General features: G+C 45.2%; 1 protein-coding gene across 1 annotated transcript in view; it reads left to right on the forward strand.

Moving 5' to 3' along the window:
• pcsk2 (proprotein convertase subtilisin/kexin type 2) overlaps window positions 1-11,379 on the forward strand; it is an 84,176-nt gene that overhangs the window by 19,340 nt on the left and 53,457 nt on the right. Inside the window, exon 2 of the mRNA XM_020516710.2 lies at window positions 4,790-4,894. Coding sequence (XP_020372299.1) covers window positions 4,790-4,894 — 105 coding nt within the window. The remainder of the gene's footprint in view (window positions 1-4,789; window positions 4,895-11,379) is intronic.

Here is an 11,379-nt window from a genome sequence, read left to right on the forward strand (position 1 = left end):
GGGGGGGGTCTCTCTTGGCCCGGTTTGGGGGTCTCTCAGCCCGGTGTGAGGGTCTCTCTTGGCCCAGTGTGGGGATCTCTCGGCCCAGTGTGGGGGTCTCTCTCTGCCCAGTGTGGGGGTCTCTCTCTGCCCGGTGTGGGGGTTTCTCTCAGCCCGGTGTGAGGGTCTCTCAGCCCGGTGTGGGGGTCTCTCAGCCCGGTGTGAGGGTGTCTCAGCCCGGTGTGGGGGTCTCTCAGCCCAGTGTGGGGATCTCCCGGCCCGGTGTGATGATCTCTCTGCCATGTGGTGATCTCCCAGCCTGGCGTGTTGATCTACTGTCCTGGTTTGGTGATCTCCTGGTCGCCTGGCATATCAGTCTTTTGTCCCAGCATGGCCTTAGCATGGACTTCCGAGGTGATTCCAGAGTGGGCTCCTGGCCTTGAGGTCTGGCGCGGTTCGGAGTCAAGGCCTGGTGTGGACTGGAGGCCCGGTGCCAGCATGGGCAGGGTTGGAAAGACCCATGTTCTGAACATCTTATTTCTCCATTTTCGAATTTATCCCTACAATTTGCAATGCTGGACTTTTTATTTTGTTATTTTTACAACTTTCTTTTCCTAAGAACTTGAAACTGAAGTATCTGTCCCTAGGTCCCTTTGTACCTAAGATGGCACTGCAAGTGGCGACCTGTAAACTTTTCATTGCGCTCATTCGAACATAGAACATAGAACAGTACAGCACAGTACAGGACCTTCGGCCCACGATGTTGTGTCAACCTATTATCCTACTACGATCAATCTACCCTGCATACCCTACATTTTACTATCCTCCATGTGCCCATCCAAGAGTCGTTTAAAAGTCTCTAAAGTATCTGACTTCACTATCACTGCCGGCAGCGCATTCCACACGCCCACCACTCTCTGTGTGAAGAACCTACCTCTGACATCTCCCCTATACCTTCCTCCAATCACCTTAAAATTATGCCCCCTCACAATAGTCATTTCCGCCCTGGGAAAAAGTCTCTGACTATCCACTCTATCTATGCCTCTCATCATCTTGTAAACCTCTATCAAATCACCACTCATCCTTCTTCGCTGCAATGAGAAAAGCCCTAACTCCCTCAACCTTTCCTCATAAGACCTGCCCTCCAGTCCAGGCAGCATCCTGGTAAATCTCTTCTGCACCCTCTCTAAAGCTTCCACATCTTTCCTATAATGAGGTGACCAGAACTGAACACAATATTCCAAGTGTGGTCTAACCAGGGTTTTATAGAGCTGCAGCATAACCTCACGGCTCTTAAGCTCAATTCCCATGCCAATGAAAGCCATTTGAGTACATGTGACAAAAATGCTAATTCAATTCAATTGAATTGGCCTTCAGGAGCTGGTGAATCCTAACCCTAACCCTAACCCAAATCCTTCTTGAACTGCTGTCATACTTTTTGTGTAGGGAGACCCACAAGTGCTGATAGGGAGGGAGTTCCAGGATTTTGACCCAGTGACAGTGAAGGAACAGCAACCAAGTCAGGATAGTGACTAGCTGGAAGGGGAACTTGCAGGGGATGGTGCTCCCATGTATCTGCTACCCTTGTCGTTCTAGATGGAAGTGGACATGGGTTTGAAAGGTGCTGTCTGAGGATCGTTGGTGAATTTCTGCAGTGCATCTTGCAGATAGTACACAATGCTGCTACTGAGCGTTAGTGTTGGAGGGAGCGGATGTTTGTGGATATGGTGCTAATCTAAAGGCGCTTTACTCTGGATGGTGTCTTGCTTCTTGAGTGTTGTTGGAGCTGCACTGAAACAGACAAGTGAACAATGATCTAATGAAGAATATGAAAGGGTGTGGAGAGAGAGTAACCGTGTAGGATTCACTTAGAGAGAGAGAGAGAGCAATGAAATGGACCAAAATAAATCAATGGATCAGGTAGGGATGAGGATTGTGGTTTTAGGAGGGATATCTATGAGTGGGCTGGATGGAGTAGATAGGGAGAAGTTGTTCCCATTCTTAAAAGGGCAAGAATAAGAGGACACAGATTTAAAGCAATGTGCAAACCAAACAAGAGGGTGAGGTGAGAGGAAGGCTTTTTCCTCAGTGAATATTTAGAGTCTAGAAATGCACTACTTGGAAATGTGGTGGAGGCAGGTTCAATTGAGGCATTGAAGAGGGGCATTGGATAATTATTTGGATAGAAATGGTGTGCAGCAATATGGAGAGAGGGCTAGACATTGGTACTAGGGGATACCAGACCAGGTGCAGGCACAAAGGGCCGAATGGCCTTCTACTGCACTGGAACAATTCAGTCATTCTGTTATTCAGACAAGAAGTGCCAAGCAACTTCCTGCAAGTGTGAGGGGCCTACAGAGTATGAGTAGGAAATATCTATTGTCCTGAACAGGGAGATTAATAACCAGGAGGCATGGATTTAAAGTAATAAGGATTAAAGACAAGTCAAAAACAACATTTTTTTAGGCAATTTGTATGCTGCCTCGTTGCACAACATCTCTTCCAGTATTCAATGCTATTCTAAATGGTTTCATTCTACATACCTTTTACAAACATGTATATTCTTCATTTATGCTCATTAAAATAATAAGGACTTTTCTTTCATTTGTTGACAGAACGTGGAGATTGTTGGCTGGGCTAGTATTTATTGCCCATCCCTAGTTGACCTTAAAAAGCTGGTGGAGAGCCATCAGCTTATATTGCTGCAGGCCCTGGGGTGTGTGTACACTCACAGACTGGTTAGGGAGGGACTTCACCAAAGATCCTTCCAAACCTATAAGCACTTCCACCTAGAAAGACAATGGCAGCAATGTATGGGAACACCACCACTTGCAAGCTCCCCTCCAAGCCACTCACCGTGCTGACTTGGAAATATATAACATGGACTGCAGCGGTTCAAGAAGACAGCTCACCACAACCTTCTCAAGGACATCTAGGGATGGGCAATCGATTCTGGCCCCGCCAGCAATATCCACGTTCCACGAGCAAACAAAATAAATTCCAGGATTTTGACCCAACGATACTGAAGGAATGGCAATATATTTCCAAGACAGGATGATGAGTGGTTTGGAAGGGAATTTGCAGGTTGTGGTGTTCCCACGTATCTGCTGTTCTTGACCTTCTAGATGGCAGAGATGATGGGTTTAGATGACTTGATAGAGGTGTACAAAATGAACAAAGGTATAGATAGAGTGGACAGCCAAAGACTTTTTCCTAGGGTGGAGGTAGCTATTACGAGGGGGCATAGTTTTAAAGTGAGTGGAGGTAGATAAAGGGGAGACATCAGAGGTAGGTTCTTTACTCAGAGAGTAGTCGGGGCATGGAATGCATTGCCGGAGAGGATAGTGGAGTCAGCCTCATTAGGGGCATTTAAGCGGCTATTAGATAGGCATATGGATGATAGTGTAAGGTAGCGGTGGAGGTTAGATAGACCTTCGGATCAGGGTAAAAGTTCGACACAACATCATGGGCCGAAGGGCCTGTACTGTGCTGTACTGTTCTATGTTCTACGTTTAGAAGGTGCAGCCTAAGGACCATTAGCGAGTTGCTGCTGTGCATCTTGTAGATAATACATGCTGCTGCTATCATGCACCAGAGAGAGGAGTCAGTGAATGTTGAAGAAATGGATGGGGTACAAGTTGTATCCTGTCAAATCCATTAAGAATTTCAGTCCCTCTTTCTTCTAAACCCCAGAGAATGTAGATGCAGTTTACTCAATCTCTCTTCAAAGCACAAAAATGAATACATAAAAAGTACAAAGTGTGGAGCTGGAAGAACACAACAGGCTAGGCAACATCAGAGGAACAGGAAAGCTGATGTTTCAGTCAGGACTCTTGTTTGGTTTTTCTGAAGAAGGGTCCCGACCCAAAACATCAGCTTTCCTGTTCCTCTGATGCTGCCTGGCCTGCTGTGTTCCTCCAGCTCTACGCTGTGTTATCTCTGACTCCAGCATCTGCAGTTCTTGCTATCTCACCCAAAAAGTACAACTTTGTCAAGCATGTAGCTACTGAAGGGCCACGCTATTCTATAGTGTAGTGAGTTATTTGAAAATTCTTCACCAACAGGTTATAGGTAAAACACAAAATGACTCTGTTAACAGTCTGGCATTTTCCCAAGATGAAAGAGCAAAGAGCTAGTGCATGAAACCTATCGATTGCAGAGCAAAGAGTTTGGAGGAGGAATTATAAATGGAATCACTGAATTGGGAGCACTGTGGGGCCAGGTGAAATGCTGGATTTGCCCTCCATACTCCATTGTGGATGACACAGTGGCTCAGTGGTTAGCACTGCTGCCTCACAGCACTAGGGACCTGGTTTCGATTGAACTCTTGGGCGACTCTCTGTGTGGAGTTTGCACATTCTCCCTGTGTCTGCGTGGGTTTCCTCCCACAGTCCAAAGATGTGCAGGTTAGATGGATTGGACATGGGGAACGTGTCCCATAATGTTCAGGGATGTGTAGACGAGGTGAGTTAGCCTTAGGAAACATGGGGTTATGGGATATGCTGGAGATCTGGGTGGGCTGCTCTTCGGAGGGTCGGTACAGACTTAATGGGTCAAATGGCCTCCTTCCGCACTGTACTGATTCTATACTCATTGCCTTAAATGGGTAATTAAATTGGGTGGGGTGGAAAATGCGAAACCCTTCCACCATGTACCTGTTTCCCACTCGAAGGATTAGATTAAGATACCCCTTGAGAAAGTCAAAAGAGTGTGGACATTTACTCTGAATTGAAGATACCATATAAAATGCACAGGATAACCACAGCATTGCGAGCAAGATGTCGATTAAACACTTTCTGTTTTGCTACAGCTCCCATTTGGAGATGGACTCTATCACTTCACTCATAACGGTATTCCAAAGGCCAGGCGAAGACGCAGTGCTCGATACAAGCTTTATCTGGAAAAGAACCCAAGGGTAAGCTAATGTTTCTCCACCCTTCAGCAGCTGTTGCCTAGGCAACAATTCATAATGTGGTCAGCTAATCAGTGAGGAACAAAACCAATCATTCTAGCCTTGGTGAACAAATTCAGAAAGGAAAAACATAGCCCTTGAAAGCACCTGATAATTCAAAAGTCCATTACTGTTCTCTAATTTCATTTGAATGTTATCAAATGTAATTTACATCAGATACGGTTCGCCCCAAATTTACTGCAGGGCTCGCTCACGTCATTACAAAGGAAGATGTGGGAGCTAAGAGAGTGACATTTTGTCTCATCTGCACAGTTTCACTATGGAATAGATAAAGGAAAGTGTGGATGTGATTTGCATGCTGAGAAAGTTTAATTTTGCTTTTACTACGTCTATATTATATTGTGGGTGTTAAAATATGTATTTTCTTCCTTTATTCTTTCATGGGATGTGAGAGACACTGGAAAGGCCGGCATTTGTTGCCTGTCCCTTACAAACTAGGTGGCTGTTTGAGCCATTTCAAAGGGCAGTTAAGAGTCAACCACACTGCTGTGGGTCTGGAGTCACATATAAGCCAGACCAGGTCAGGACAGCAGATTCCCTTCCCGAAGGGACATTAGTGAACAAAGTCAGAAGTTGCACAACACCAGGTTATGAGCTTCACCTGATGAAGGAGCAGCGCTTCGAAAGCTTGTGATTTCAGATAAACCTGTAATGTTGTGCTGTGTGACTTCTGACTTTGCCCACCCCAGTCCAACACCGGCACCTCCACATCAGGACATTAGTGAAGCAGATGGACTTTTACAATGATTGATAATAGTGTGACGGTCACCATCATTGAAACTAACTTTCCATTGAATTTAAATTTCATCAGCTATCAAGGTGGGCTTCAAACCCATGCCCCTAGAATGTTACCTGTAGGCCTCTAGTATTACCACCATGCCACCGTCTCCATCTGTTGTTGTTCAGATCATTGGATGACACATTGTAAAGAAATGGCAAATTCAGAAATGGAAGATAACCAGCAAGTAACTGAATTGATAATTTGAAATTCCACATTGGCATGGTTGCATCGTTTGTCTTATTAAGATGGCAATTATCTTAACCAACTAAAATGAAATGGACTTTATAAACGATATATTACAGTATATTCAGTCCAATCTTTTGGAGGCTTGGGTAAGTGAAGTTTGTACATGTTACAAGGCAAAGTATATGAGCAGATGTCTGCAGTTTTTATGCTAATCAAAGCACAGAAAGACCTTGCGCACATTCAAAGAGGATGCAAAGACTGATTGTATTCCTCTCATTGTGATCTATGTCAAGCTGCCACTGGGTTGAACATTTCTCTCGGCAAAGTCTTGACAGATTTTTAATCAGTAACATTATGGGGAAAAGGCAGGAAAGAGGGCTTGAGGATTACCAGATCAGCTGTGAACCCATTGAATGGCAGAGCAGACTCAATGGGCTGCATGGCCCATTTCTGCTCCTACATCATATGGTCTTTTGGTCAATCCTCTGCTCTTTTTCCATTTCTGGCTAAATGGAGTTGGGATACAAATGAACCCTGACCTAACTGAATGGCAGAAAGGCCTCCTCCTGTTCTTATCAAATTCCAGACATTATGATAAAAAAAACAGACAGGGAAGCCAAAGATGATGGCGTGAGCTTTTTTGTTTTCAGTGTACTTTTCCATACAATTCCCAAGTTGGAAATATATTATCATTGACAGTTTTGGCATCATTGCAACCCCAGAGTCCAGGCCCCCACTTCATGAAAACTCCCTCGCTGAGGCTGCCAACCATCTAGGACAGACCTGCAGTCTCCAGGGACTGTGGAGACCAACCTGACACACCATTCAACAGCAAGTTTGTGATGCAGAGTGACACCAACAATGTGGGTTCAGTTCCTGCACTGGCTGAGGTTACCATGAAGGACTGTCATTCTCAACCTCTCCCCTCGCCTGAGATGTGGTGACCCTCAGGTTAAACCACCCCCAGTCATCTTTCTCTAATGGGAGAGAAGCACTATATCCTGGTAAGACTATGGTGGCTTTGCATTTTACTCGAGCGAATCCTGGAATGGATGGGTTATTTTACGGGGAGAGGTTGTACAGGGTAGGATTGTATCTGCTGGAGTTTAATAGATTGAGAGGTGACTTGATTGAAACATATAAGGTCCTGAAATATCTTGACAGGATGCAGGTGATGATGATGATGTTTCCTTTTGGTAGGAAATTTAGAACTAGGGGATCATTGTTTAAAAATGTTGGGTCATCCATTTATGACAGAGTGGAAAGGGAAGTTTTTTTCTCTCACAAAGGATAAGTGGTGAATCTGGAATTCTCTTCCTGAAAGGTTGGTAGAAGCAGAATCTTTGCATATTCCTAAGGCAGAGGTAGATAGAGATAGAAGTTGTATTTGTACTTGCTTTCTGAGCATTTTAACTCAGTGCCAGTCTCCTTTTCCCCATAACCCTGCACATTGTTCCTATTTAAATAACCATCCAATGCCCCTCCTGTATGCCTCAACTGAACATGCCTCCCCCACATTTCCAGGCAGTGTATTCCACATCTTGACTACTCTCTGTGTGAAAATGTTCTTTTTTCTCATGTCATGTCTACTTTCGCTAAATACTTTAAATCTGTGCCCTTTAGTTCTCCATCCATTTAACTGGGAATAGTTTCTCCTTGTCCAATCTGTCTAACCCCCTCATCATCTTGACAACCTCTATCAGATCTCTTCTCTTCTACAAAGAGAACAGTCCCAACTTAGTCAATCTTTCCTCCTCACTACAGGGTCTCATCTCAGGGACCATTGATAAATGAGGAAGGGGTGGGGGAGGGGTGATGGAAGGTAATCAGGGATAGGTGGAACTGTGGACTAATCAAATCCACCACAGTGGTGTGGCTCAGTGGTCGGCACTGCTGCTTCACAGCAATGTGGACCCTGGTTCGATTCCAGCCTCCGGTGACTATGTATGTAGAGTCTGCACATTCTCCCAATGTCTGTGTGGGTTCCCACTGGATGCTCCCCACAGCCCAAAGATGTGTAGGTTCAATGGACCAGCCATGCTAAATTACCCCATAGTGTTCAAAGATGTTCGGGTTAGGTGGACTGACCATGGTGTAGAGTCCAGGGAATGTGCAGGCTAGGTGGATTAGCGATGGAAAATGTAGGGTTATGGGGATGGGATAGGGCATCCTTTGGAGGTTTGATGTGGACTTGATGGCCTCAATGGCCTCCTTCTGCATTGTAGGGATTCCATGATTCTTACATTATTGATTGGTGGAGTAGGCTCAAGAGGCCATGTGCCTTTCTCCTGCTCCTAATTCTGACGTTGATATAACTTGCTGCTTACATCATTCTAATTCTCCATATCTTCATCTGTTCTGAAGATATTGGCTCTTGTGTTGAGCTAGGCCTTATATTGCTAAGGCTCAGTTGTGAATATCAGCAGGTGGCTTGACAGACTGTGATCCCACCTTCTACTGATGTCCAGACAACTTTCCAAGAGGCATGATGCAGATAAAAGTTCATTAGTCCCTCCTGGAATTGAGTGCTGGGATCAATTGTCTCACTGTCACTGAGTGTGTATGCCAGAAACAAATGAAGGAAGCAGTGAGGAACATGCAAGTTTCACTGAGCAGATTTTCAACTCCTTATTGTCTTTATTCTTGCCGGGAAAGTTTCCTCACTCTAGTGGCACCTCTTCTCCAATGTTTGTTACAACACTCCAGCTCACAAGAGCCAGAAACTCAAAAGCATTCAATCTCTCCAGAGGCGGGTTAAGTGTCTGGAGCAGTCATAAAGCCACAAACTCTGCAGTATTTTGTGTTGAATTGGTAAAAAACCGAAATAAAGTACATGATCTATTTTTGCCACTGTAGGTAGAATGGTGGTGATTTGCACTTGAGGATGAGATTGTCTGGGCCCTTGAGAAAAATTGCTACAATGATGATGATTTGGACACAAACACTTTTATCCATACCTCTTAGAGAGCAGAGTTAAATATGAAATATTCATGAGGTAAATGACTGACTGGACAAAAACCGGTGACCTTGTCTTTTCTAATGTGTTAGGGTGTTTGCTCCTGGAATAATGTTGGAAAAGGCTGTGTTTGCTACCACAGAAACTGTGGGAGATGCAGTCACTGCCCAACGCAGTCACAGTTTCTGTGATACTACTGTTGCTTCTATTTGCTTACATCAAAGAATAGGACCACACACAGGGTTTATTTTCCTACGTGTGAAATTAATTCAGTCCAAATCCCTGGTTTGTGATTTGCTCACTGTCCCACTCCCAAGACTTGGCTACACTGCTCATTATCTCCCCAGCTGCCTCAATACCTCCCACTGTCACTTCTCCCTCCCTCCTTCACACTGCCCTGTCACCTGTTTGTCGCTCCAGTGGGGGCTTGGCAGGGATGGGATCGGGAATAGGGTGGCCAGGAAGGGGGTTTCGGGGATTGAATGGAACGGTGAGTGAGGATGCAGGATTCTTTAGGGGTTTGACAGGGTAAATGCTGAGAGGATGCTTCCCTCTCTTGGGAGAGTCCAGGACTAAAGGATGCAGCCTCAGAATAAAGGGGCACCAATTTAAGACTGAAATGAGGAGGGATTTCTTCTCTAAGTGTTGTGAATGTTTGGAATTCCTTGCCACAGAGAGCTGTGGCGGCAGAGTCCTTGTATATATTTAAGGCTGAGATAGATTCTTGATCAGTCGGGGAATGAAGGGTTACAGGGAAAGGGCAGGAATGTGGGTGTGAGGAATGTCAGATCAGCCGCGATCCTATTGAATGGCAGAAAACTCTCAAGGGGCCGAATGGCCTACTCCTATTCCTATTTCTTGTGGTGAGCAAGGATAGCGAGCAGTGATGAGATCTATGTCAGATCTTATTTCAAGTGTGATCCGGTGAGCAGATTTGGGGCAGGGTTATGTGGAATAGTTGACGTTTTGTTAAGTCACGACAAGTGTCTCTGGATAAAACATTGAGTTGATTCAGAGATGAATGAATGAGACAGGGTGCTGTTACAGAATGCTGTGTGTGGGTGTTCCTCGGGTGTGCCCAAGCATCAGTGTCACCATACATACGTGTACCAGCAGAGAGGGCTGGTTCTTGGTTCTCGTGCGGTGCCGAGGAAGAGTGTGTTTTCTGATAAATGGGTGTTGGGCACCAAATAATTGGGTGCTCCATGTTTTTCCTGAAACCAAGCCTGAATTGTATTGCCACCAATTTGCTCAATGATCTTTCACATGGTCACATTTGAATGCACCTGAAACGCTCACATGTAAGTAATCCTCATGGCAAGACCCAGGCTGACAGTCCCTATATTGCCATTCTATATCACAACAAATATCTTCTATATCTTCACAGATGCTGCCAGACCTGCTGAGCTTTGCCAGCAACTTCTGCTTTTGTTTCTACATTTCAATGTACTTCATTGGCTGTAAAAGACTTTGGGTCATTCTAGGGTTGGAGAAGGTGCTATGTAAATACAGGGAATTTTTTTTCCAATATAAAACTTGGACTCATCGCTTCCAGAATTCCAGCACGTCAGATGCTGGGAGTTCTACGACAAATAACTCACTTCCTGACTCTCCAAAGCCTGTCCGCCATCTACAAGGCACAAATCAGGAGTGTGATGGAATACTCCCCACCTGCCTGCATGGATGCACTTCTTACAACAGTCAACAAACTTGACACCATCCAGGACAAAGCAGCCCACTTGATTGGCACCACATCCACAAACATCCACTCCCTCCACCACCGACGCTCAGTCGCAGCAGTGTGTACCATCTACAAGATGCATTGCAGCAACTTACCCAGGATCTCCAACAGCACCTTCCAAACCTGTGACACCTATCGTCTAGAAGGACAAGGGCAGCAGATACATAGGAACTTGACCACCTGCAAGCTCCCCTTCAAGCGACTGTCCAACCTGGTTGGAAATATATCACCATTTATTCACTGTAGATGGGTCACAATGCTGCAATTCCCTCCCTAATGGCATTATGGGTCAATCTACAGAATGTGGTCTGCAGCGGTTCAAGAAGGCAGCTCACCATCACCTTCTCAAGGGGCAACTAGAGATAGGCAATAAATGCTGGGCCCAGCCAGCAACGCCCACATCCTTGTATATGAATAAATGTAGAAAAGTTAATCTTGAAGGGCTATTTGCTTTAATGTGACAGGCCATTATCATCAAGAATAGCCTTTCTCTCTGGCTTCTGGCCTTTAATCTAACACCATAATTTCACAGATAGTAGAAACTGCCGATGCTGGAAAATCTGAGATAACAAGGTGTGGAGCTGGAGGAACACAGCAGGCCAAGCAGCATCAGAGGAGCAGGAAAGCTGACGTTTCGGGTTTGGACCCTTCTTCAGAAGAAGGGTCTGAAGAAGAGTCCAGACCGGAAACGTCAGCTTTCCTGCTCCTCTGATGCTACTTGGCCTGCTGTGTTCATCCAGCTCTACACCTTGTTATCTCAGATT

Source organism: Rhincodon typus, chromosome 9, assembly GCF_021869965.1.
Source record: "Rhincodon typus isolate 14 chromosome 9, sRhiTyp1.1, whole genome shotgun sequence".
Lineage (NCBI taxonomy): Eukaryota > Metazoa > Chordata > Chondrichthyes > Orectolobiformes > Rhincodontidae > Rhincodon > Rhincodon typus.